We start from the raw sequence: 25,884 nt of genomic DNA on the forward strand, positions 1-25,884 counted from the left end.
TGATTAGAAACAACGGGTCCACATTCGTACTGAACATTGGAGGGAAAGAGGAGGTTTTCACGGTGGACCAACTCAAACCGGCCCATGTGGTCTTGGCGCAGCTGGTTGAGATTCCGGCACCGCGGCGCAGAGGCAGACCTCCCAAACAGAGTCCGACCCAGACTGTGGACATTGGGGGGTGTATCGCCGGTTCTGGGGGGGTGCTTATGTGGAGACCCACTTCCCAGCGCACTCGAACCGGCTCACAAAGCGGCTCGCGCCGACATTGAGGCAGGTCCCAAAGAGGGCGCCAAGACTGCTTCACCAGCAAGGGGAAAAGCCCGTGCGCGGGACAGGACTGTGAATACGCATTCCCGCCTGGGGAGGGCAGGATCAGGAAGGCTTTAAAGCGAGGCCAAGAAGTTTGAATAAACCTCTTTTGTAACTGCAGCTCACCAACTCCATGTCGTTATTGCAGCACAGCGTGTAGCACACCGCTACAACCTGCCATTTTCTGGCATGAGACTGGTTAAGATGTTGTTACAATTTTTAAATTAACCACAATTCATATGTCAATCAGCACTAAATAATTAGCTAAAATTATAAGTGGCAATTCTGGAAAATAGCAAGACATTCTTGATGTCGTATTTAGCTACTGTTGGTGTTGTGAACATAACTCAGACTACAATCCACAGTGATATATGCACAATAATGGTTAAACCATTGATAAATTTTAAACTGAATCATGATCACTTTAGGAAGTACATCAATGGCAGAATGATGAATCTATATAAAGGCAGTAGATTACTAACACCAACAGGAAAGATAATTTTATTATCTACTGAAAATTTGCTTTTGTCTGAATCCCTTATTCAATCTGTATAATCTTATGATGTATGAAATTGGCTAATGGAGAGCTACAGAAATTTAGCAAATTTACCTTATTAAAATTGGGATAAAGATTTATCAATTTTGACTTCATATCAATTTAAATACTGCTTTAAAAATGAATTTCCTGGAAATTCATTCATGCTGGAAAATTTGTGTCAAAAACAAAGTGAAATACAAAATAATACACCACGGATACAGGACGGTCAGCTCAAATTGGCTATGACGACCACATACCTGATGAAGTTAGTCCCATTTGCCCACATTTGGACCTATGCACCTTTAAAGAGGGACCCATGTCAGATTGCCTAGGTACTGTTCCCACCTGAAGTATGAACGTACATCTTTGGTAAATGACTACAACATTGGGTGATGATAATTTTGAGGCTTGGTGCTTTGGTACTTATTCACAGATTTAAATTTGGGTGCATCACTCACGTGATCTGCTTGCGTTGTGTTATGATACCAGCCCCCTCCTTTGTGAGAATCGCAAGAGCCCTAGTGAAGGGGGGGTCAATGACCCAAGAGAAGAGAGAGACGTGCTGAATAGACACAGGAAATGGGAGAGAGAGAGAGAGACGTGCTGAATCCCGCGTTCCACCGGGATGCAGAATAAGGTGACCTTGACTATTGTCTCATGAAGACCACATGTAAAGCCCTCGGGCAAAGTGGGCTGGTTGAGAGAGAGATTGACACCTGCGATCCCGTGAGGAAGTATAAAGGAGGGTCTGGGGAGGGGGGGACGACCCCTTCAGACGCACCAAGGAGACACGATAGCGATCCCGTCGTAGCGGGAAGCCATTTTGAAGGAAGCTACGTGCGTTAGATTCCGAATCGGGAGTCTGTGGCTGGAATCACGGAAAACCGCTTTTAACTAACAACAGGGAAGCCTGCTCCCCTGATTCCACGGCTTTGCTTCGTAAGGACCCGGGCAAGTGTTCCTTTTCTCACCAATCTCTCTCTCTCTCTCCAACACGGGAAACCCAGCGGTTCCCAAAAGGCTGAAGCCTACAGACTTTTGAATGACTTTTATATTTCCAAATGGACAATATATTATCCCCTAGACAACGATAGAGCTTATTTCTGATTGATTATTACTATACCTGCGCTTTAGATTGAGTATTGATGACGTATGTTATCTAAATGTTTGTATTAACCTTACGTTTGTGCCCCTTTATAAATAAAAACGTTTAAAAATGGTACCATCAGACTTCAGCGGACCTCTCTATCTCTGCTGGTAAGTGATCCAGTTACGGGATACGTAACAGTTGATTGGAGTCACACCTTATAGAGAAAGAGCTTCAAATTATTACATAGCTTAGGTAAATTTCACTGATAAGCAGGAGATACTCTCACTTTCTTGGACAACCTTTACTTCCCTGGCTCTAATCACCTCATTTGCACCATGGACGTTAAGTCACTTTCAACTTTTGTCACTAGACCATAAAACCATATAAGTAGTTCAATTGTTCCACTTAATACCAGAAAAATATATGCAATATGCATCCTCAAATTCTTGTTCTTCACAGACATTCACAAAAACAGGAGTGCCCCAAAGAATGAGTGACAGTTAAAAATGTTAGAACCCCAAAGCTCCCTCCTACTCCTCTCCATACACTAGAAGCAGCAAAGCAACGAATCCCCCAGTCCCACACACTTCCATAAAAAAAATCAGCACCCTCCACTCACCAAACAAGCAATAGCAAAGCCTCCAATAAAGACCATGATCTGCAGTACAACAAAAACTAATTGTTCACCCGACAATTCGACATGCCATAAACTATCTCTCTCCCTAATGTAGGGAAAAGAGGTGTCTCCTTTCACAGTGATAGGCGAGACAGAACAAAACAGCTCACTAATTTATGGTGTTAAAAGTCTGTTGCATTACTTTTTTTCGGAGTTCTCTGTCCGGAGAATCAGCAACAATCTCTCCCCACCAATGAGAGGGAGAGCAAGAGGGAGAGGGAGAGGAAATGATTCATCAAGTAGAGAGCTTCTGACAGCTGATCTGACATTCCTCATGTTCCTTTCTCTCCCATAATGCCACAGTCGGTAGCACCGACTGGCAAAACCTCAGAAACCCTATGGTACACTCATCTTCTAGGCCGCACCCTTGAAAGCAGATGGTCACTAGTCCTTGGGAGCAGGTCCCATAACCACAAAGAATTGAAGTCTGAGTGTAACTCCAGGTCAGAGTCTTCAACAGAACCCCATCCTCCCTAAAATGAAGATTAGAGACATCAAAGATAGAAATTAAGCTGTTTTTGTAGACGAATGTGAAAGAGTCACCATTGAGCACCATCGTAACTCTACCTCAGGACAGAATTAGCCTGCTTCACAATTCCATCGTAACTGATTTATCATCCCTTTCAACTCCATTCCCTATGACCTTTGACACCCTAAATAATCAAGAACCTATCAACCTCTGTTTTAAATATACCCAATGACCTGCCCTCCACTGCTGTCTTTGGCGATAAATTCTATAGATTCACTACCCTCTGGACAAAGAAATTCCTCCTCAGCTCTGTTCTAAATGGACATCCTTCTATTCTGAGGCTGTGCCCTAAATCCTAAACTCACACACTATAGAACATATTTTCTCCACATCCATTCTATCTAGGCCTTTCAATATATGGTAAGTTTCAATGAAATCCCCCCTCATTCTTATAAACTCCAGCAAATACAGGGCCCGAGACATCAAATGCTCCTCATACAGAATCTTTCTTGAGAACCTCCTCTGAATCATCTCCAATGCCAGCACACCCTTTCTTAGATAAAGGGTCAAAACTGTTCACAACATTCCAAATGTGATCTGACCCAATTCCCTATAAATTAGTCATTATATCCTTGCATTATGTGCATTAAAAACAACACATTACATCCATGCCACTATATTCTAGTATGCTCAAAATGAATTCTATCATTGCATTTGCTTTTCTTAACACTGACTTAGCCTGCAAGTTAACCTTCAGGGAATCCTGCACGGGGACTCTCAATTCCCTTTGCACCTCTGATATTTGAATTTTTCCCCCATTTAGAAAATAGTCTATATCTTTATTACTACTACCAAAGTTCATAACCATACACTTCCCAACACTATATTCCTTCTGCCAGTTCTTTGCACATTCTCTCAATCTAAGTCCTCCAGCTATCAAAGCTGTAATCCAAATCCTTGCAAATCCATCCAAAGAAATTGCAAGGGTGAAAAAAACCATTATGGGTATCATACAGTATATAGGCCTCCAAACAGAGCCAAGATATGGGGTTGAGATTGAAAAGGGAGCTGGAAAAAGCATACAAGGGGTGATTGATAAGTTCATGGCCTAAGGTAGAAGGAGTCAATTTTAGAAAACCTAGCACATTTATTTTTCAGCATAGTCCCCTCCTACATTTACGCACTTAGTCTAGCGGTCATGGAGCATATGGATCTTGGACCACCAGAAAGTGTCCACAGATGGGTGATTGATAAGTTCGTGGCCTAAGGTAGAAGGAGATGAGTTATACAGCTCTTGTTACATGCACATGCAGGTCAACTCTTTGATTATGCAGAAAGTTTGAAGTTAATAACTCATCTCCTTCTACCTTAGGCCACGAACCTATCAATAACCTATCAGTTATTAACTGGTGAGTTATTAACTTCAAACTCTCTGCATAATCACCCAAAGAGTTGAACTTAGCAATCACCCCTCGTATAATAAGGGTAATGACACAGTTGTAATTGGGGACTTCAATATACAAGGGGATTGGGAAAATCAGGTGTTGGATCACAAGAGAAAGAATTTGTTGAATGTCTGCGAATTGGTTTTTAGAGCAGCTTGTGCTTGAGTCTACTCATGGATAAGCTATCTTAGATACGATCTTGTTTACTAACCCAGATCTCATTAGGGAGCTTAATATAAAGGAATCCTCTGGAGGCAGTGATCATAATATGACTGAATTCATACTGCAATTTGAGAGGGAGAAACATAAGTCACATGTATCAGTATCGCAATGGAATAAAGAGAATTACAGAGGCATGAGAGAGGAGCTTGCACAGGTGGATTGGAGGAGGATCCTGGCGGGGATGAAATGGCTAAAGTTTCTGGGAATAGTTCACAAGGCGTACAATGGATATGTCCTTCAGAAGAAATTGTTCTCAAATGGCAGGGCTAAGCAACCGTGGCTGACAAGGGCAGTTAAGGACTGCATAAAAGCCAAGGAAAGGTCATATAAGGTAGCAAAAGTGAGTGGGAAGTTGGATGATTGGGAAGCTTTTAAATTCAAACAAAAGGCAACTAAAATAGGTATAAGATGAAATATGAGGGCAAATTAGCCGATAATATAAAGCACGATACCAGAAGTCTTTTCAGTTATATAAAGAGTAAAAGGGAGTTGAGATTTGAGCAGTGGAAAATGATGCTGGTGAAGTAGTAATGGAGGACAAAGAAATGGCAGATGAACTTAATGGGTACTTTGCATTAGTCTTCACTGTGGAAGACACTAACAGTGTGCCAGAGGTCCATGACTGTCAAGGTGCAAGAGTGAGTGCCATTGCTATCACAAAAGAAAAATTGTTAGGCAGATTCAAAGGTCTTAAGGTGGATAAGTCACCTGGATAGATGGACTATATCCCAGAGAGCTCAAAGAGGTTGCTGAAGAGATATTGGATGCACTGGTCATGATCTTTCAAGAATCATGATCTTTCAGCAAGGCATTTGACAAGATACCCCATGCAAGGCTTATTGAGAAAGTACGGAGGCATGGGATCCAAGGGGACATTGCTTTGTGGATCCAGAACTGGCTTGCCCACGGAAGACAAAGAGTGGTTGTAGACGGGTCATATTCTGCATGGAGGTCGGTGACCAGTGGTGTGCCTCAGGGATCTATTCTGGGACCCCTACTCTTCATAATTTTTATGAATTACCTGGATGAGCAATTGGAGGGATAGGTTAGTAAGTTTGATGATGACACAAAGGTTGGGGGTGTTGTGGATAGTGTAGAGAGCTATCAGAGGTTACAGTAGACATCGATAGGATGCAAAACTGGGCTGAAAAGTGGCAGATGGCGTTCAACTCAGGTAAGTGTGAAGTGGTTCATTTTGGTAGGTCAAATACAATGGCAGAATATAGTATAATGTTAAGACTCTTGGCAGTTTGGTGGATCAGAGGGATCTTGGGGTCTGAGTCCATAGGATACTTAAAGCTGCTGTGCAGGTTGACTCGGTGGTTAAGAAAGCATATGGTACATTGGCCTTTCAACAATCGTGGGATTGAGTTTAAGAGCCGAGAGGTAATGTTGCAACTATATAGGACCCTGGTCAGGCCCCACTTGGAGTACTGTGCTCAGTTCTGGTTGCCTAACTACAGGAAGGATGTGGAACCATAGAAAGGGTGCAGAGGAGATTTACAAGGATGTTGCTTGGATTGAGGAGCATGCCTTATGAGAATAGGTTGAGTGAACTCAGCCTTTTTTCCTTGGAGTGACTGAGGATGAGAGGTGACCTGGTAGACATGTATAAGATGATGAGAGGCATTGATGATATGGATAGTCAGAGGCTTTTTCTCAGGGCTGAAATGGCTAGCATGAGAGGGCACAGGTTTAAGGTGCTTGACAGTAGGTACAGAGGAGATGTCAGGGTTACGTTTTTTTTTTACACACAGAGTGGTGAGTACATGGAATGGGCTGCCGGTGATGGTGGTGGAGGCCGATACAATAAGGTCTATTAAGAGGCTCCTGGATAGGTACATGATGCTTAGAAAAATAGAGGGCTATGGGTAATCCTGGGTAATTTCTAAAGTAAGTACATGTACGGCACAGCATTGTGGGCCCAAGGGCCTGCATTATGCTATAGGTTTTCTATGTTTATATGTTTTCTTCACATTGCACAGAGGGTGGGGTAGGAACCCTATTTATCTACACCTCTGGGACCCCAGCTTTGAGCAATGCTAAAAACTTAAAATTACAGGACATGCAGGATCCCCCACTCCCCATCTGCTTATCTAACTTCCATATCTGCCTACGTACACCCTCTGCCACATACTCTAAACCTTGTAATAATTGAATCACAACACTTATAGGATGACCAACAGCAGGTGGGACTAAAGACAGAAATACTCCCTTAATTTGGGAAACTGGCCATAACCACATGTCCAATCATTCCAGAGGTGCTTGGAAGTAGGTACAGAGGAGATGTCAGGGGTAAGTTTTTTAGGCAGAGACTGGTGAGTGCATGGAATGGGCTGCCGACAACGGTGGTGGAGGCGATACATAGAACATAGAACAGTACAGCACATTACAGGCCCTTCAGCCCACAATGTTGTGCTGACCCTCAAACCCTGTCTCCCATATAACCCCCCCACCTTAAATTCCTCCATATACCTGTCTAGTAGTCTCTTAAACTTCACTAGTGCATCTGACCCCATATCTCCAAAAGGATATGTTGTCATTGGATAGACAAGGAGGTTCATGAGGATGATTCCAGGAATGAAGGGATTAACATATGAGGAGTGTTTGGAATTTAGAAGAATTTGGTGGGATCTCAATGAAACCTACCAAATGTTGAAAGGACTAGAGAGGGTGGATGTGGAGAGGATGTTTTCTGTGGTGGGGGGTATCCAGAACTAGAGGGCACAGCCTCAAAATTGAGGGGTGATTTTTTAGAACAGAGATAAGGAGGATTTTTTTTTAGCCAGAAAGTGGTGAATCTGTGGAATGCTGTGCCACAGACTGCAGTGGAAGCCAAGTCCTTGGGTATATTTAAGGCGGAAGTTGATAGTTTCCTGATCTGTCAAGACATCAAACGATATGGTAAGAAGGCAGTGTATGGGGTTGAGTGGGATCTGGGTCAGCCATGATGGAATGACGCAGCAGATTCGATGGGCTGAATGGCTTAATTCTGCTCTTCTGTCTTATGGTCTTCTTGTGTCCTCTTCCAATCAACTTCAGCCAGCTCCTGTCTCATGCCTCTGAAATTCCCTTTACTCCACTGTAATTCTGATACATCTGACTTTAGTTTCTCCCTCTCAAACTGCAGTGATCATATTATGATCACTGTCTCCTAAGGGTTTCTTTACATTCAATCATTCTAATCAAATTTGATTCATTACACAACACCCAATCCAGAATCACCTCTCCCCTTGTGGGCTCAGCCATAAGCTGCTCTAAAAACCCTTCATAGGTATTCTACAAATTTTCTCTCAGTATCCAGCTCCAACCTGATTTTCCCAATCTACCTGCATATTGAAATGCACTATGACTATCATAGCATTACCCCTTTTGACAGGCCTTTTTGTCACCCATTGTAATTTATACCCTACCTCTTGGCTATTGTTCGGAGGCCTGTATATAACTCCCAGCAGTGTCTGTATATAACTCCCTGACGGTTTCTTAACTCTACCCTTAAGATTTCTACATCTTCTGATCCTATGTCATCTCTTTCTAAGGATTTGATTTCATTTTTTACCATCAGAGCCATGTCACCCCTCTGCCTACCTGCCTGTTCTTTTGTTACAATGTCTATCCTTGGATGTTCATCTCCCAACAATGATTTTCTTTCAGCAATGACTCAGTGATGCCCACAACATCATACCTGTCAGTCTATCTGTACTACAAGATTCCCTATACTGTGTACAAATATAACACCTTCAATCCTGCCTTGATCACCTTTTTCATTTTGTTACATTTCATCTCATCCCACTGACTGCAATTTTCCCCTTTGATCTTCCTCACAGTCTCACTACACACTGCTTCTTTTACACACCTCTATCATTGCACAGCTGTATATTGGACTGTTAATTTTTAATACATACTTTGTATCTTTTTTGGACCTCAATTTTGTATTTTAAAGTATATATTTCTGACTGAGCAGCATTGCAACAATAATTTCCTTTGGGATAAGTTGTTTTATCTTATCTCAGTCCTATCACTCCGGTTCACAACCACCTGCCAAATTAGTTTAAGCTCTCCCCAACAACTCCAGCAACCTGGATATTGATCCCTCTTGGGTTCAGGCATAACCTGTCCTCTTTGTACAGATCATACTTTCTCCAGAAGAAATCCCAATGATTGAAAAATCTGAAACTCTGCCACCTGCACTAGTCCTCAGCCACACATTCATCTTCTAAATCATCCTATTCTTACTCTCACTGGCCTCGTGGCACAGGCAGCAATCGAAAGATTACTACCCTGTAACTCCTACTTTTCAGCTCACTAAAAATTTTGCAACAGGCTTAAGATACTAGCAGTATGCCAGATATTCGAGTATCAGGAGACAGGATTGGGAGTTGTCACTGTAACTAAGAAGGAGCTTAGGAAGCTGAAAGTTTCAAAGGTACATAAGTTACCTGGGCCAGATAAACTGCACCCCAGGGTTCTGAAATATGAATATGAAGAGATTATAAAAAGAGTTAGTATTAATATTTCAAGAAACACTAGATTCAAGAACATTCCAGAGGACTGGAAATTTTCAAATGTCATTCCACTCTTTCAGAAGGGAGGGAGTCCAAAGAAAGGAAATTATAGGCCAATTAGTTTGACTTCAGTTGGAGGGTGTTGGAGTCCATTATTACGGGTGTGGTTTCAATGTACTTGGAGGTACACAATAAATTATGCTGAAGTTGGCATGGTTTCCTTAAGGCAAAATCTTGCCTGACGAATTGGTTAGAATTCTTTGAGGAAATAACAGGTAGGATAGACAAAGGTGAGTCAGTTGATGTTGTTTCCTTGGATTTTCAGAAGGCCTTTAAGACAGCCATAAAGTCCATAAGGCGGCGCGGCACAGCAGCAGTGGCCTTTCAGACCTGGTGTTACTTTAATTTAATTTAATTTTCTATTTTAAGTTTGATACACAATTTTCGATTAGGGCACAGAGCGGCTATCAGAGCGGATAACAGAGCGGCTATCTACCATCGCCAGATACCACTACAATACAGAGATCGCCCAAAAACAAACCTTCACAAAGATCTGCTGGCTGAATTACGCGACATCGGCTTGCTGAGGGGAACGGGCCTACAATCCTCGGACTTGCCTGATGCTGGGAGCCAGAGATGGAGACGTCGAAAGCAATGTGCAAGGAAGCAGAAGCGAGGCAAACGGGCAGGGGTCCATGCCAGGCTAAAAGCAAACTCTAGCCGGCCGGCTCTCCCATCCATTCTGCTCTCCAATGTCCACTCCCTGGACAATAAAATGGACTACATCCAACTCCAACGTAATACTCGACGGGAGTACAGAGTTTGCTCCGCGTATGTCTTCACAGAGACATGGCTCACTGATGGGATTTCGGACGCTGCCATCCAGCTAGACGGGCTAGCTTTGTTTCGTTCCGACAGAGATGCAGCTGTCTCCGGTAAGGTCCGCGGTGGCGGTGTCTGTGTTTACATCGACACGGAATGGTGTAAGAACTCTGTGCTGGTTTCCAGACACTGCTCATCGTTAGTGCAGTTTGTGGCAGTTCGATGCAGACCATTTTATTTGCCACGGGAATTCACCTCTGTCCTTATATTCAGTGTGTACATTCCCCCCAGTGCTAATGCTAAGGAGGCGCTCTGTGAACTGTACGGGGCTATTAGCGAACTGCAGAACGCACATCCTGATGGTCTGTTTATTGTCGCCGGTGATCTTAACCACGCGAACCTTCAGTCAGTGCTCCCCAAATTCTATCAGTATGTGGACTTTGCAACAAGGGGGGAGAACGCATTGTACCTGGTTTACACAAACATTCCCGATGCGTACCGGGCAGATCCCCGCCCCCACCTCGGATACTCAGACCACATCTCTGTTATGCTAATCCCAGCATACAGACCGGTCGTCAGGCGCTCCAGACCAGTTCAGAAGCAGGTGAAAACCTGGCCAGCAGGAGCCATCTCTGCTCTTCAAGACTGCTTTGAAAACACAGACTGGCACATGTTCAGGGAGGCTGCCACCGATGGCAACTCCACCAACTTAGAGTACACAGCATCAGTGACCAGCTACATCAGCAAGTGCATTGATGATGTTACTCTGTCCAAGACCATCACTATACACGCTAACCAGAAGCCATGGATGACCGCAGAGGTGCGTGCGCTGCTGAGGTCCCGCGACTCCACCTTCAGAGCAGGCGACAAGGCAGCTTTAACAACAGCAAGGGCCAAACTGTCCCAGGCCATCAGAGGGGCAAAGCGTGCACATGCCCAGCTAATCCACAGTTACTTCCAAGACAGCAGCGACCCGCGGCGCATGTGGAAGGGCATCCAGGACATCACCAATTACAAGACACCATCACCTGACTGTGCAGGTGATGCCTCCCTCCCAAATGCGCTGAATAACTTCTACGCCCAGTTTGAGGCGGAAAATGACGTGGCGGCGAGGAAGTCCACCCCTCCTGCCAATGACCAGGTGCTGTGTCTCTCCGTGGCCGACGTGAGAAGAACCCTGTGCAGGGTCAACCCACAGAAGGCTGCTGGACCAGACAACATCCCCGGTAGAGTGCTCAGAGGATGTGCAAACCAGCTAGCAGATGTTCTCACTGACATCTGCAACATCTCCCTGAGCAGCACCACCATTCCAACGTGCTTCGAGGCCGCCACAATCATCCCCGTGCCGAAGAAGTCTTCAGTGTCCTGCGTAAATGACTACCATCCCGTTACACTTACATCCATCATCATGAAGTGTTTCGAGAGGCTCGTCATGAGGCATATCAAGACCCTGCTGCCCCCCTCACTGGACCCCCTGCAGTTTGCATACCGTCCCAACCGCTCAACAGGCGACACCATTGCTACCACCCTCCACCTGGCCCTAACCCACCTGGACAAAAAAGACACATATGTTCGGATGCTGTTCATAGACTTCAGTTCAGCATTCAACACAATCATCCCTCAGAAACTGATTGGAAAGCTGAGCCTATTGGGCCTGAACACCTCCCTCTGCAACTGCATCCTAGACTTCCTGACTGGGAGACCTCAGTCAGTCCGGATCGGGAGCAGCATCTCCAACACCATCACACTGAGCACGGGGGGTTCCCCAGGGCTGCGTGCTCAGTCCACTGCTGTTCACTCTGCTGACCCACAACTGTGCTGCAACACACAGCTCGAACCATATCATCAAGTTCGCCAATGACACGACCGTGGTGGGTCTCATCAGCAAGAACGACGAGTCAGCTTACAGAGAGGAGGTGCAGCGGCTAATGGACTGGTGCAGAGCCAACAACCCATCTCTTAATGTGAACAAAACAAAAGAGATGGTTGTTGACTTCAGGAGGGCATGGAGCGACCACTCCCTGCTGAACATCGATGGCTCCTCGGTAAAGATCACAAAGAGCACCAGATTTCTTGGTGTTCACCTGACGGAGAATCTCACCTGGTCCCTCAACACCAGCTCCATAGCAAAGAAAGCCCAGCAGTGTCTCTACTTTTTGCGAAGGCTGAGGAAAGTCCATCTCCCACCCCCCGTCCTCATCACATTCTACAGGGATTGTATTGAGAGCGTCCTGAGCAACTGCATCACTGCCTGATTCGGAAATTGCACTATCTCGGATCGCAAGACCCTGCAGTGGATAGTGAGGTCAGCTGAGAAGATCATCGGGGTCTCTCTTCCCACCATCATGGACATTTACACTACACGCTGCATCCGCAAAGGAAGCAGCATTATGAAGGACCCCATGCACCCCTCATACAATCTCTTCTCCCTCCTGCCATCTGGGAAAAGGCTCTGAAGCATTCGGGCTCTTACGACCAGACTATATAACAGTTTCTTCCCCCAAGCTATCAGACTCCTCAATACCCGAAGCCTGGACTAACACCTTGCCCTACTGTCCTGTTTATTATTTATTGTAATGTCTGCACTGTTTTGTGCACTTTATGCAGTCCAGTGTAGGTCTGTAGTCTAGTATAGCTTTCTCTGTGTTTTTTTTTATTACGAAGTTCAGTCTAGTTTTTTGTACTGTGTCATGTAAACCACGGTCCTGAAAAACGTTGTCTCATTTTTACTATGCACTGTACCAGCAGTTATGGTCGAAATGACAATAAAAGTGGGCTTGACTTGACTTTAACAAGATGCCACAGAGGATGCTGCTAAACAAGATTAGAGTCTGTAGTATTAAAGGAAATATGCTAGCATGCATCAGAAATTGGCTGACTGGCAGGAGGCAAAGCGTGGGAATAAAGGGTTGCGGGTCATACAGAGGTAGGTAGAGGCACAGGTAGTGATGGGGAAGTAATGAGTCTGTCAGAAGGACTTAGACAGATTAGGAGAATGGACAAATAAGTGACAGACGGAGTACAGTACAGGGAAGTGTATGGAGAGAAAATTCAGAAATCCAAGATGCAAAAGAACTTGGGATTCCTATACAGGGTTCCCTAAAGGTTAACTTGCAGGGTGAGTTGGTGGTACAGAGGGCAAATACAATGTTAGCGTCCATTTCATGAGGACTGGAATGTAAAAACAAGGATGTAATGCTGAAGCTCTATAAGGGAATGGTCAGACGGCACTTGGGAGTATTGTGAGTAAGTTTGGGCACCTTATATAAGAAATGAAGTGCTGGCATTGGAGAGGGTCCAGAGGAAGCACATGAGAATGATCTTGGGAATGAAAGGGTTTGTGCATGAGGAGCTTTGATGGACCTGGACCTGTATTCACTGGAGTTTAGAAGAATGAAGGGGTTTTCATTGAAACCTATTGAATATTAAAAGGCCTAGATAGAGTGGACTGGAGATGATGTTTCCTATAATGGGTGAGTCTAGGATGGAGAAAAACCTCAGAATAGAGGGATAATGATTGAACCATAATGGAATGGCAGAGCAGACTTGACTGATCAAATGGCCTAGTTCTGCTCCTATATCTTATGGTCTGAATGCTGATGCAGTATGTAAAGTCTTCCTGATACACTGACATCTTATCCAAGGTGCAATTCACACAATACCCGAAGTATAGAGTGTATACACAGCTTAATAGACCCAAACATACACTATAGAATTTTGTTAGAAGACTGATATCACAACCTATTCCACATTCTTCCAGACTGAACATTCAGGGTTGTGCTTCTATCCGGTAAGTAGTGCGATGTGCACTATTACATAGTCACAAATTGTCATGTGTAGTGTCGCAGTTCTATCCTGATATTCAGTAATTGAAATAAAGTTACTGAAAATGTATTGAAATATTGAACTATTGTTTTTCAGGTATAAAAGAAAACAACTGGTAGTTATTCCTCAGGTGAGAAGATTCTTCACTGACAGCTACTGTTGTTGCAGAAATCTTAGAGTTTTCCTTTAACTCTTATACGAGGGGTGATTGATAAGTTTGTGGCCTAAGGTAGAAGGAGTCAATTTTAAAAAACCTAGCACATTTATTTTGCGACATAGTCCCCTCCTACATTTACACACTTAGTCCAGCGGTCGTGGAGCATACGGATCTTGGACCTCCGGAAAGTGTCCACAGATTGGTGATTGATAAGTTTGTGGCTTAAGGTAGAAGGAGATGACTTATTAACTTCAAACTTTCCACATAATCACTCAAAGAGTTGAACAGCATGTGCATGTAACAAGAGCTGTATAACTCATCTCTTTCTACCTTAAGCCATAGCTTATCAGTCACCTATCGTAGTTATCATTAGGATCTCTCTTTGCTTCTCGTCTACAATAATGAATTGATAGCTCTTTGAATAGCCTGTTGAAAATTAGATTATTGGTCTAGAATGTATGCAGAGGCCATGCAATGTATTGTATATCATTTATACAAGGAAATTCAGGCCTGTTTCCCAGTATTTTGTAGTCATTCAGGTGCTGTGCCAAAGGTTGCTGCCAATTTTCTACCAATGACAAATGTCACCATCTACACAGTTATCTGGTAAACGTACGTGTTTTTCCTGCTTGGCAATATCTGATGAGTAATGTATCAGAAGAACTGGTATTGAAGACTAAGGCTTTTACAATTTAGATAATTTACTTGCATGAAAACACTGAAAATATTCTTTTTAAACTTACTGATTAAACAATGATAGGTAGGAAAATGAACAAAAGGAAGCTACAGAGTGGTTGAGATAGTATAGTTGGATGAGTTAATATCTGGTAAATGGAGTGTAATATGGGTACCAATTTAAAAAAGATATTATCTAATAGGTTAGAGATTGCAGAACCAAAGTTATAGAGTGCATGATTCACAAAAGCCTACAGCACAGTTACTACATAAAATGAGGAAATTTAATGGAATGTTATCATTTATTGCTAGGGAGATAAGATATATCTGAAAAAAAGAAATAGGAGCAGGAACTGGCCAATTGACCAATCAAAAGTGCACCACTTTTATCAAGAGAAGCGAGTTCAATGAAAACAAACAACTTGCTGTTTTTGCTATTGAAGTCTGCCGTGTCACTCTTTTTCTGAATTCTTCGATTCGAGAATCGGCAACAAGCTCTCTCCCACAACGAGAGAAAGAGAAGGGAGAGTACCATTTGAGTACAGAGCCCCCAACAGCTGATCCTCTGTTCCTTATGTTCTGTTATCTCCTGCGATGCTTCATACGGTGGCACTGGCATAGAATCAGCTCATCCCCAGGGCTGGAAAGCCTCATCTTCTAGGCCACCTTCTTGGGATACTGAAAAATAGCTGGTTGGTGAATGCTGGAAGCAGGTCCCATCGCCACAAGGAACCAAACCTTGAGTGCAGCTCCCCGTCTACATTGAAAAGGAAAAATAAATTCATTAAAGGTAGAAATTAAGCTGTTTCCACAGTTGAGCTTGAAGAAGTCGCTGTCGAGAGCCATTGTAGCTCCACCCAACAATGGATAAAAATCTCCACACAGTGAGTTAGATGCTACCTTAAAAGACAGTAGATTGTGGTCTCAGGATTGCTACCCATCCATATGCTAGTGAGGCTAGTTACATTTAAAAGATCATACTGTTTAAAACACAGCTAAAGAGTTGGTGTAGGAGATAGGACATTAGACTTATGGATCATTGGGCTCTCTCCCAGGGAAGGTGGAACCTGTACAGAAGAGACGGTTTGCACCTAATCTGAGGTGGACTAATATCCTAGAGGGGAGGTTTGCTAGTACTGCACGGTGGGGTTTAAACTAGAGTTGCAGAGGGATGGGAACCAGATTGCCAGAGCAGTTAGTGGAGAGGTTGTGGAGACAGATGTTGTTAATACCTCAGACAGTCAGGAATCAAAAGGTTGAACACTGTAACTAATGTCTGGGGCTGTATATATTCCATTTGCAAGAAGTATCATAGGAAAGGCAGATGAGCTCAGGGTAATCACACCTGGAATTATGACATTGTAGCCATTAGTGAGATTTGATTGTAGGAGGGGTAGGACTGGCAGCTCAATATTCTGGGGTTCTGCTGTTTTAGATGTGATAGAGAGGGAGGATTTAAAGGGTGAGGGGTGGTAATACTAGTCAGGGAAAAAGTCACGACAATGTTCAATCAGGATAGACTGGAGAAGTCATCTAGTGAGGCTTTATGGGTGGAACTGAGGAATAAGAAAGGTATGACCACATGAATGGGGCCATATTTCAAACCACACGAATGAGGCTATATTTCAGATCGCACGAATGGGCCCATATTTCAGATCACATGAATGGGGCTATATTTCAGAACACCCAACAGTCCACAGTATTTAAGAGAGACGGTTGCAAGAAACAGAAGGCTGTGACAGTAGATCACAGCTCAAAGGACGAGATGGGATATAGTTTGTAAAATGTGTTCAGGAAAGTTTCCTTAATCAGTACCTTAAAAGCCCATTGTGTGATACTTGATCTTCTATTAGGGAATGAGACAGGACAGGTGACAGAAGTTTGTGTAGGGGAACACTTTGCATCTAGTGACCATAATGCCACTAGTTTCAAGGTAATTATGGAAAATAATAGGTCTGGTCCTCAGGTTGAGATTATAAATTGGAGAAAAGCCAATTGTGATGGCATCAGAAAGGATCTGGCAAGCGTGAATTGGCTGCTTTCTGGCAAGGGTGTACTTGGTAAGTGGGAGATCTTCAAAAGTGAAACTTTGAGAGTACAAAGCTTGTATGTACCTGTCAGAATAAAAGGCAAGAGATATTGAGGCCTTGGTTAAGGAAAATAATGAGCTGCATTGCAGGTATAGCCAGGTAGGAACAAGTGAAGTACATGAAATGCAAAAGAACACTTTAGAAAAAAAACTGACCAGTGGGAACAGAAGAGTTTAAAAGCGAGAAGAGTTCAAAAGGTGACGGTTATTTCTTCAGCAGTTTGAATGGGGCATGACTGTGCAAGCGCGTGGATGTCAGCCAGTGAGAACAGTGAAAAGAGTTTAAAAAGAAGACAGCTTTACAGAACAGGCATTAGAGTAGAGGGAGACAGAGTAGGAAGGCTTTGGCTCAACGGGGCTATGGCGTGTATGAGCCAAGGTGAGGTAGGCTATCTGTTTAGAATACAGACAGAAAGTATGTGTGTGAGGCCAGTTTTCTGTGCTCAGTGTCAGATATGGGAGGTCTGGGAGACTCCCAGCCTCCCGGTTGGCCACATCTGCACCAGGTACATCAACCTGCAGCTCCTGAGGGACCGTGTTAGGGGAAGAGAGGCAGGTAGCCACTCCGGGGCCTCGGGAGACAGATTGTGGATAACAGTCAGGAGAGGGAAGGGCCAGAGGCAGGTGCTAGAGAGTACCCCAGTGGCTGTCCCACTTAACAATAAGTACTCCTGTTTGAGTGCTGTTGGGGGAGATGGTCTACCTGGGAGAAGCAACAGTGATTGTGCCTCTTGCATAGAGTCCAGCCCTGTGGCTCAGAAGGGTAGGGAAAGGAAGAGGATGGCAGCAGTGATAGGGGACTCTATAGTTAGGGGTTCAGACAGGCGATTCTATGGATGCAGGAAAGAAGCACGGATGGTAGTTTGCCTCCCAGGTGCCAGGGTGCGGGATGCTTCTGATCACGTCGATGATATCTTGAAATGGGAGGGAGAACAGCCAGAGGTTGTGGTACATATTGGTCCCAATGACATAGGTAGCAAAAGGGAGGACGTCCTGAAAGCAGACTACAGGGAGTTAGGAAAGAAGTTGAGGACCAGGACCGCAAAGGTAGTGATCTCGGGATTAATGCCTGTGCCATGTGACAGTGAGTATAGGAATAGAATGAGGTGGAGGATAAATGCATGGCTGAGGGATTGGAGCAAGGGGCAGGGATTCAGATTTCTGGATTAGTGGGACTTCTTCTGGGGAAGGTGTGACCTGTACAAAAAGGATGGGTTGCACTTGAATCTGAGGGGACCAATATCCTGGCGGGGAGGTTTGCAAAGGCTATTGAGGAGAGTTTAAACTAGAATTGCTGGGGGGGTGAGGATGGAGAGGTGGAGCAAGAGGTGGTTGGCTCACAAATAGAGAAAGCTTGGAGACAGTATGAAACTGAGGATAGGCTGGTGATAGAGAAGGGACGCACTCAGACCAATGGTTTGAGATGTGTCTATTTTAATGCGAGAAGTATTATGAATAAAGCAGATGAGCTTAGAGCGTGGATCAGCACTTGGAGCTATGATGTTGTGGCCATTACAGAGACTTGGAAGGTGCAGGGGCAGGAATGGCTACTCCAAGTGCCAGGTTTTAGATGTTTCAGAAAGGACAGAGAGGGTGGCAAAAGAGGTGAGGGCGTGGCACTGTCGATCAGTGATAGTGTCACAGCTGCAGAAAAGGAGGAAGTCATGGAGGGATTGTCTACGGAGTCTCTGTGGGTAGAAGTTAGGAATAGGAAGGGGTCAAATACTGAGTTTTTTTTTAATTGACCACCCAATAGTAACAGGGACATCGAGGAGCAGATAGGGTGACAGATTCTGCAAAGGTCTAATAATAACAGGGTTATTGTGGTGGGAAATTTTAATTTCCCAAATATCGATTGGCATCTCCCTAGAGTGAGGGGTTTAGATGGGAGTTTGTTAGGTATGTTCAGGAAGGTTTCTTGACACAATATGTAGATAAGCCTACAAGAGGAGTGGCTGTACTTGATCTGACATTGGGAAATGAACCTGGTCAGGTGTCAGATCTCTCAGTGGGAGAGCATTTTGGAGATAGTGATCATAATTCTATCTCCTTTACCATAGCATTAGAGAGAGATATAAACAGACAAGTTAGAAAAGTATTTTATTGGAGTAAGGGGAAATATGAGGCTATCAGGCAGGAACTTGGAAGCATAAACAGGAAACAGATGTTCTCAGGGAAACGTACGGAAGAAATGTGGCAAATGTTCAGGGGATATTTGCATGGGATTCTGCGTAGATACGTTCCAATGAGACTGGGAAAGGATGGTAGGGTACAGGAACCATGGTGTACAACGGCTGTTGTAAATCTAGTCAAGAAGAAAAGAGGAGCTTACGAAAGTTTCAAAAAACTAGATGATGATAAAGATCTAGAAGATTAAAAGGCTAGCAGGAAGGAGCTTAAGAATGAAATTAGGAGAGCCAGAAGGGGCTGTGAGAAGGCCTTGGCAGACAGGATTAAGGAAAACCCAAGGCATTCTACAAGTATGTGAAGAGCAAGAGGATAGGATGTGAGAGAATAGGACCAATCAAGTGTGACAGTGTATGGAAGTGGAGGAGATAGCAGAGGTACTTAATGAATACTTTGCTTTAGTATTCACTACGGAGATTGTAGGGATGATTTCAACATTGAAGAGAAGTTTGGATAGGTACATGGATGGGAGGGTTATGGAGAACTCTGGTCCAGGTGCAGTTTGATAGGACGAGGCAATTTAAATGGTTCAGCACGACTGGACAGTAAACCTCCTCTGGACTCTCTGCAATGACAACACATCCTTTCTGAGATAAGGGGCCCAAAACTGTTGACAATATTCTAAATTCAGTCTGACTAGTATCTTAAATAATTCAGCATTATCTCCTTGTTTTTATATTCTATTCCCCTTGAAATAAACTCCTACATTGCATTTGCCTTCTTTACCACAGACTCAACTTGTAAATTAACCTTCTGCGAGTCTTGCACGAGGACTCCTAAGTCCCTTTACACCTCTGACGTTTGAACATTTTCCCCATTTAGATAATAATCCGCACTATTGTTTCTTTTACCAAAACACATTATCATACATTTCCCAACACTCTATTCCAGCTGCTACCTTTTTCCCATTCTTCCAATTTGTCCAACTTCTGCTGCAATTGCATTGCTTCCTCAGCACTACCTACCCCTCCACCTATCTTCATATAATCTGCAAACTTTGCCACAAAGTCATCAATTCCATTATCCAAATCATTGACAATGTGAAAAGAAGCGGTCCCAATACTGTCCCTTGAAGAACACCACTATTAACTGACACACAACCAGAAAAGGCCCCCCTTTATTCCCACTCACTGCCTTCTGCCTGTCAGCCATTCCTCTGGTCCATGTCAATATCTATACTGTAACACCATAGGATTTTATCTTAGTAAGCAGCCTCACGGCACCTTATCAAATGCCTTCTGAAAATCCAAGCAAATGACATCTTTGTCCACCCTGCTTGTTACTTCTCAAAGAACTCTAACAGATTTCTCAGGCAAGATGTCCCTTTACAGAAACCATGCTGACTTTCACTTATTTTATCATTAGTCTCCAAGTACCTCAAAACCTCGTCCTTAATAATAGATTTCAACACTTTCCTAACCACTAAGGTTAGACTAATTGGCCTATAATTTCCTTTCTTTGCTTTCCATCCTTCTTAACAAGTGGAGTGACATTTGCAATTTTCCAGTCCTCCAGGACCATGCCAGAATCAAGCAATTCTTGAAAGATCATGACCAATGCATTGGTTATCTCTTTAGTAACCCTCTCTCGGGACTCTGGGATGTAGTCTGTCTGGTCCAGGTGACTTATCCACCTTACCTCCTTTCAGTTTGCCTGACACTTTTTCCTTTGTAATAGCAATGGCACTCATCCTGCTCCCTGACACTCACAGACCTCTGGTACACTGCTGGAGTCTTCCACAGTGAAGACTGATGCAAAGTACCCATTAAGTTCATCTGCCATTTCTTTGTCCCCCATTACTATCTCACCAGCATCATTTTCCAGTGGTCCAATCTCAACTTTCACCTCCCTTTTACGCTTTATATAACTGAAATAAATTTTAGTATCCTGTTTTATATTATAGAATAGTTTGCCTTCATATTTCATCTTTTCCCTTCTTATAGCTTTATTAGTTGTCTTTTGTTGGATTTTAAAAGCTTCCCAATCATCCAACTTCCCACTCACTTTTGCTACCTTATATGCCCTTTCCTTGGCTTTTATTCAGTCCTTAACTTCCTTTGTCAGCCACAGTTGCCTACCCCTGCCATCTGAGAACAACTTCTGTGGGACATATCTATCCTGTGTCTTGTGAACTATTTCAAGAAACTTCAGCGACCTCTGTTCTACCATCATCCCCACCAGTATCCTGCTCCAATCCACATGGGCAAGCTCTTCTCTCATGCCTCTGTAATGCCCTTTATTCCATTGCAATACTGATACATGTGACTTATGTTTCTAATTCTCAAATTGCAATATGAATTCAGTCATATTATGATCCTGAGGGTTCCTTCACATTAAGCTCCCTAATAAGATCTGGGTTATAAGCTTCCCTAAAAAGCCATCTCGCAGGCATACAACAAATTCCATCTCTGGCGATCTGACACAGATCTGTTTTTCACAATCCCCTTGCATATTGAAGTCCACCATTACATTGTGTCATTACCCTTTTTACATGCATTTTCCAGCTCCTGTTCTGCACCTTCCTCATTTTTCCCATAAACTCACTCCATTGCTCCACTGCTGTCATTCCTGCCAGCATTTCCTTCCAATTTACTTTCGCCAACTCCTCTCTCATACCACTGTAATTTCCTTTACTCCACTGGATACTGATATGTCAGACCTTATTTTCTCCCTATCGAATTTCAAGTTGAACTCAATCATATTGTGATCACTGCTTCCTAAGGGTTCTTTTACCTTAAGCTCCCTAATCACCTTCAGTTCATTACATAACACCCAATCTAGTATAGTTGATCCCCTGGTAGTCTCAACGACAAACTGTTCTAAAAAGCCATCTTGTAGGCATTCAACAGATTCACTGTCTTGAGATCCACTACCAACCTGATTTTCCCAATCAACCTGAATGTTGAAATCTCCCATGACTATCATAGCATTGCCCTTCTGACGTGGCTTTCCTATTTCCTGTTGTAATCTGTCATCCAACAGCTTCTGTTGGGAGGCCTGTATATAACTGTCATCAGGGATCTTTTACCTTTGCAATTTCTTAACTCGACCCACAAGCATTCAACCTGTTCCAATCCTATGCCACATATTTCTACTGATTTGATGCCATTCCATACCTTCTCCAGCAAGATGTGGAAAGGCTAGGAATCTCACAGTCTCCCTGATGACCACATTAATGCGAAGTGTATTCATCCACAGCTTCTGGCAAACTGAGTCAGGGAACCTGGAGCTGGAGTTGAAAGTACTTGAGATTATCCTTGATGATGAGAACACTGTACCTGAGACTTTTATTGAGGTTACACTTGAGTCCCAGGCTTTAGATAGATGGTTGACCACCAGTAGAATTAAGCGGAGTAGGCAGACAATGGAGGGAGTGGCCATTTCTGTCATTAATAACTATACCTCTTTGGATATTTTTAAGTGGGATGATCTCTCTGACACTGTGACAAACTCTGAGGTAAAGGGTATAGACAAATAGGGTAATATTACTAGTGATAGACACTCAATAGTAAGGGGGCTAGACATGTGTTTCTGTAGCAGCCAAAGAGACAACAGGTTGGTATATTGCCTCCTGGGTGCCAGGATCGAAAGTATTTCTGAGTGGCTGCAAAATACTCTCACGGAAAAGGTTGAATAGCCATTAGTCATTGTACATGTTTGTACAGACGCCAAAGGGATGAGGTCCAACAGGATGACTATAGGTAATTAGGTAAGGAACAGGAGCTTAGGACAGTGATCTTCAACATTACTCTCGATGTCATGTGCTGGTGAGTCACAAATAGAACAATAGGCCAGATGAATGTGCGGCTGAGGAGCTGGTACAGGAGGCAGGGTTTCACATTTCTGGATCACTGGGATCTCTTCTGGTGTGGAGTTAACCTGTAGAAGAGGGATAAGTTGCACGTGAACTGGAGAGGGACTAAAATACTGCAAAGAAATTTGCTGGTGCTATTTGAGAGGTTTTAAACTAGATCGGCAGAGAAGGAGCACTCTGAGCAGGAGCAAGCCATGGGATAAACAAGTTGGCAGCAAGAACAAATTTAGTCATCAGGATAGCTGTGGGCATAATAAAGGTGGGGTGGGGGAGGGCAAGGGAACTCAGTTGAACTGCACACGGCTTAACAGGTAAGGTGGAAAAACTCAGAGTGTGCATTAAGTCTGGTGACTGGAATGGTACATCCATCACAGAAACAATAGAACCATAGAACCCTACAGCACAGTACAGGCCCTTCAACCCTCCATGTTGTGCCGACCCATATAATCCTTAAAAAAAAGTACTAAACGCGCACTACCCCATAACCCTCCATTTTTCTTTCATCCATGTGCCTATCCAAGAGGCTCTTAAATACCTATGTTCATGATACTTCTCACGCTTTGAATTTTTTCAATGATTTTAAGTTCACTGGACCCCAACACTTTATTTTCACCATGGACGTCCAGTCCCTATATACCTCCATCCCCCACCAGGACGGTCTCAAAGCTCTTCACTTCTTTTTTGATTCCAGACCTAACCAATTCCCCTCTACCACCACTCTTCCATCTAGCAGAATTAGTTCTTACTCTCAATGATTTCTCCTTTGGCACCTCCCACTTCCTCCAAACCAAGGGTGTAGCCATGGGCACCCGCATGGGTCCCAGTTATGCCTGCCTTTTTGTTGGCTTTGTGGAACAGTCCATGTTCCAAGTCTGTACGGGTATCTGTCCCCCTCTTTTCCTTCGCTACATCGACGACTGCATTGGCGCTGCCTCCTGCACGCACGCTGAGCTCGTTGACTTCATTAATTTTGCCTTCAACTTTCAACCTGCCCTCAAATTTGCCTGGTCCATTTCCAACACCTCCCTCCCCTTTCTTGATCTTTCTGTCTCCATCTCTGGAGATGGCTTATCGACTGATATCTACTATAAGCCTCCAGACTCTTACAGCTACCTGGACTATTCCTCTTTCCACCCTGTCTCTTGCAAAAATGCTATCCCCTTCTCACAATTCCTCCGTCTCCACCGCATCTACTCTCAGGATGAGGCTTTTCATTCCAGGACGAAGGAGATGTCTTCCTTTTTTAAACAAAGGAACCTTCTTCAACCATCAACTCTGTTCTCAAACGCATCTCACCCATTTCCTGCACATCTGCCCTCACCCCATCCACACACCACCCAACTCGGGATAGGGTTCCCCTTGTCCTCACCTACCACCCCACCAGCCTCCAGGTCCAACGTATAATTCTCCGTAACTTCCGCCACCTCCAATGGGATTCCACTACCAAGCACATCTTTCCCTCCCCCCTCTTCTGCTTTCTGCAGGGATCGCTCCCTACACGACTCCCTTGTCCACTCGCCCCCCCCCCCCCATCCCTTCCCACCGATCTCCCTCCTGGCACTTATCCTTGTAAGCAGAACAAGTGTTACACCTGCCCTTACACTTCCTCCCTCACCACCAATCAGGGCCCCAGACAGTCCTTCCAGGTGAGGCGACACTTCACCTGTGAGTCGGCTGGTGTGGTATACTGCGTCTGGTGCTCCCGGTGTGGTCTTTTATGTATTGGTGAGACCCAACGCAGACTGGGAAACCATTTCGCTGAACACCTACGCATGGTCCGCCAGAGAAAACAGGATCTCCCAGTGGCCACACATTTTAATTCCACATCCCATTCCCATTCTGATATGTCTATACCTGACCTCCTCTACTATCAAGATGAAGCCACACTCAGGTTGGAGGAACAACATCTTGTATACTGGCTGGGTAGCCTCCAACCTGATGGCATGAACATTGACTTCTCTAACTTCTGTTAATGCCCCTCCTCCCCTTCTTACCCCATCCCTGACATATTTAGTTGTTTGTTTTTTTCTCTCTCTCTCTGCCCATCACTCTGCCTGTTCTCCATCTCCCTCTGGTGCTTCCCCCCACCTTTCTTTCTCCCGAGGCCTCCCGTCCCATGATCCTTTCCCTTCTCCAGCTCTGTATCACTTTGGCCAATCACCTTTCCAGCTCTTAGCTTCACCCCACCCCCTCCGATCCTCTATCATTTCGCATTTCCTCCTCCCCCCACTACTTTCAAATCTCTTAGCATCTTTCCCTTCAGTTAGTCCTGACAAAGGGTCTCGGCCTGAAACGTCGACAGTGCTTCTCCCTATAGATGCTGCCTGGCCTGCTGTGTTCCGCCAGCATTTTGTGTGTGTTGTTTGAATTTCCAGCAACTGCAGATTTCTTTGTGTTTGCTCTCAAATACCCCTAATGTTTTAGCCTCCACCACCATCCCTGGCAAGTCATTCCAGGCACTCACTACGCTCTGTGTAAAAAAAACTTATCCCTGATGTCTCTCCTAAACTTCCCTCCCTTAATTTTGTACCTATGCCCTCTGGTGTTTGCAGTGTTGACAGAAGGGCAGGACTGGCAGCTCAGTATTCAAGGATACAGGTGCTACAGGCATGACAGAGCTGTAAGGGAGGTATACTTTATTGTCACCAACCAATTGATACTAGAGCGTACAATCATCACAGTGATATTTGTTTCTGCACTTCGCGCTCCCTGAAGTACAAATCAAAGTAAATATAATAAGAATTTAAATTATAAATCATAATTAGAAAATAGAAAAGGGAAAGTACGGTAGTACAAGTCAGGTCCAGATATTTGGAAGGTACGGCCCAGATCTGGATCAGGATCTGTTCAGCAGTATTATCACAGTTGGAAAGAATCTGATCCCAAATCTGGTAGTATAAAATCTTCATGCTCCTGAACATTCTCCCAGAGGGAAGTGGGACAAAAAGTGTGCTGGCTGGGTGAGACTTATCCTTGATTATCCTGGCAGCACTGCTCCAACAGCGTGTGGTGTAAAGTGAGTCCATGGATGGAAGATTGGTTTGTGTGATGTGCTGGGCTA

The 25,884-nt window shown here is 44.1% G+C and overlaps 1 protein-coding gene across 1 annotated transcript in view; it reads left to right on the forward strand.

Annotated features, from left to right (window-relative positions):
* LOC140725947 (nectin-1-like) overlaps positions 1–25,884 on the forward strand; it is an 86,085-nt gene that overhangs the window by 55,963 nt on the left and 4,238 nt on the right. The window contains exon 7 of the mRNA XM_073041869.1: positions 13,998–14,031. Coding sequence (XP_072897970.1) covers positions 13,998–14,031 — 34 coding nt within the window. The remainder of the gene's footprint in view (positions 1–13,997; positions 14,032–25,884) is intronic.

The sequence above is a fragment of the Hemitrygon akajei genome, chromosome 4 (genome assembly GCF_048418815.1).
Source record: "Hemitrygon akajei chromosome 4, sHemAka1.3, whole genome shotgun sequence".
Classification (NCBI taxonomy): Eukaryota; Metazoa; Chordata; class Chondrichthyes; order Myliobatiformes; family Dasyatidae; genus Hemitrygon; species Hemitrygon akajei.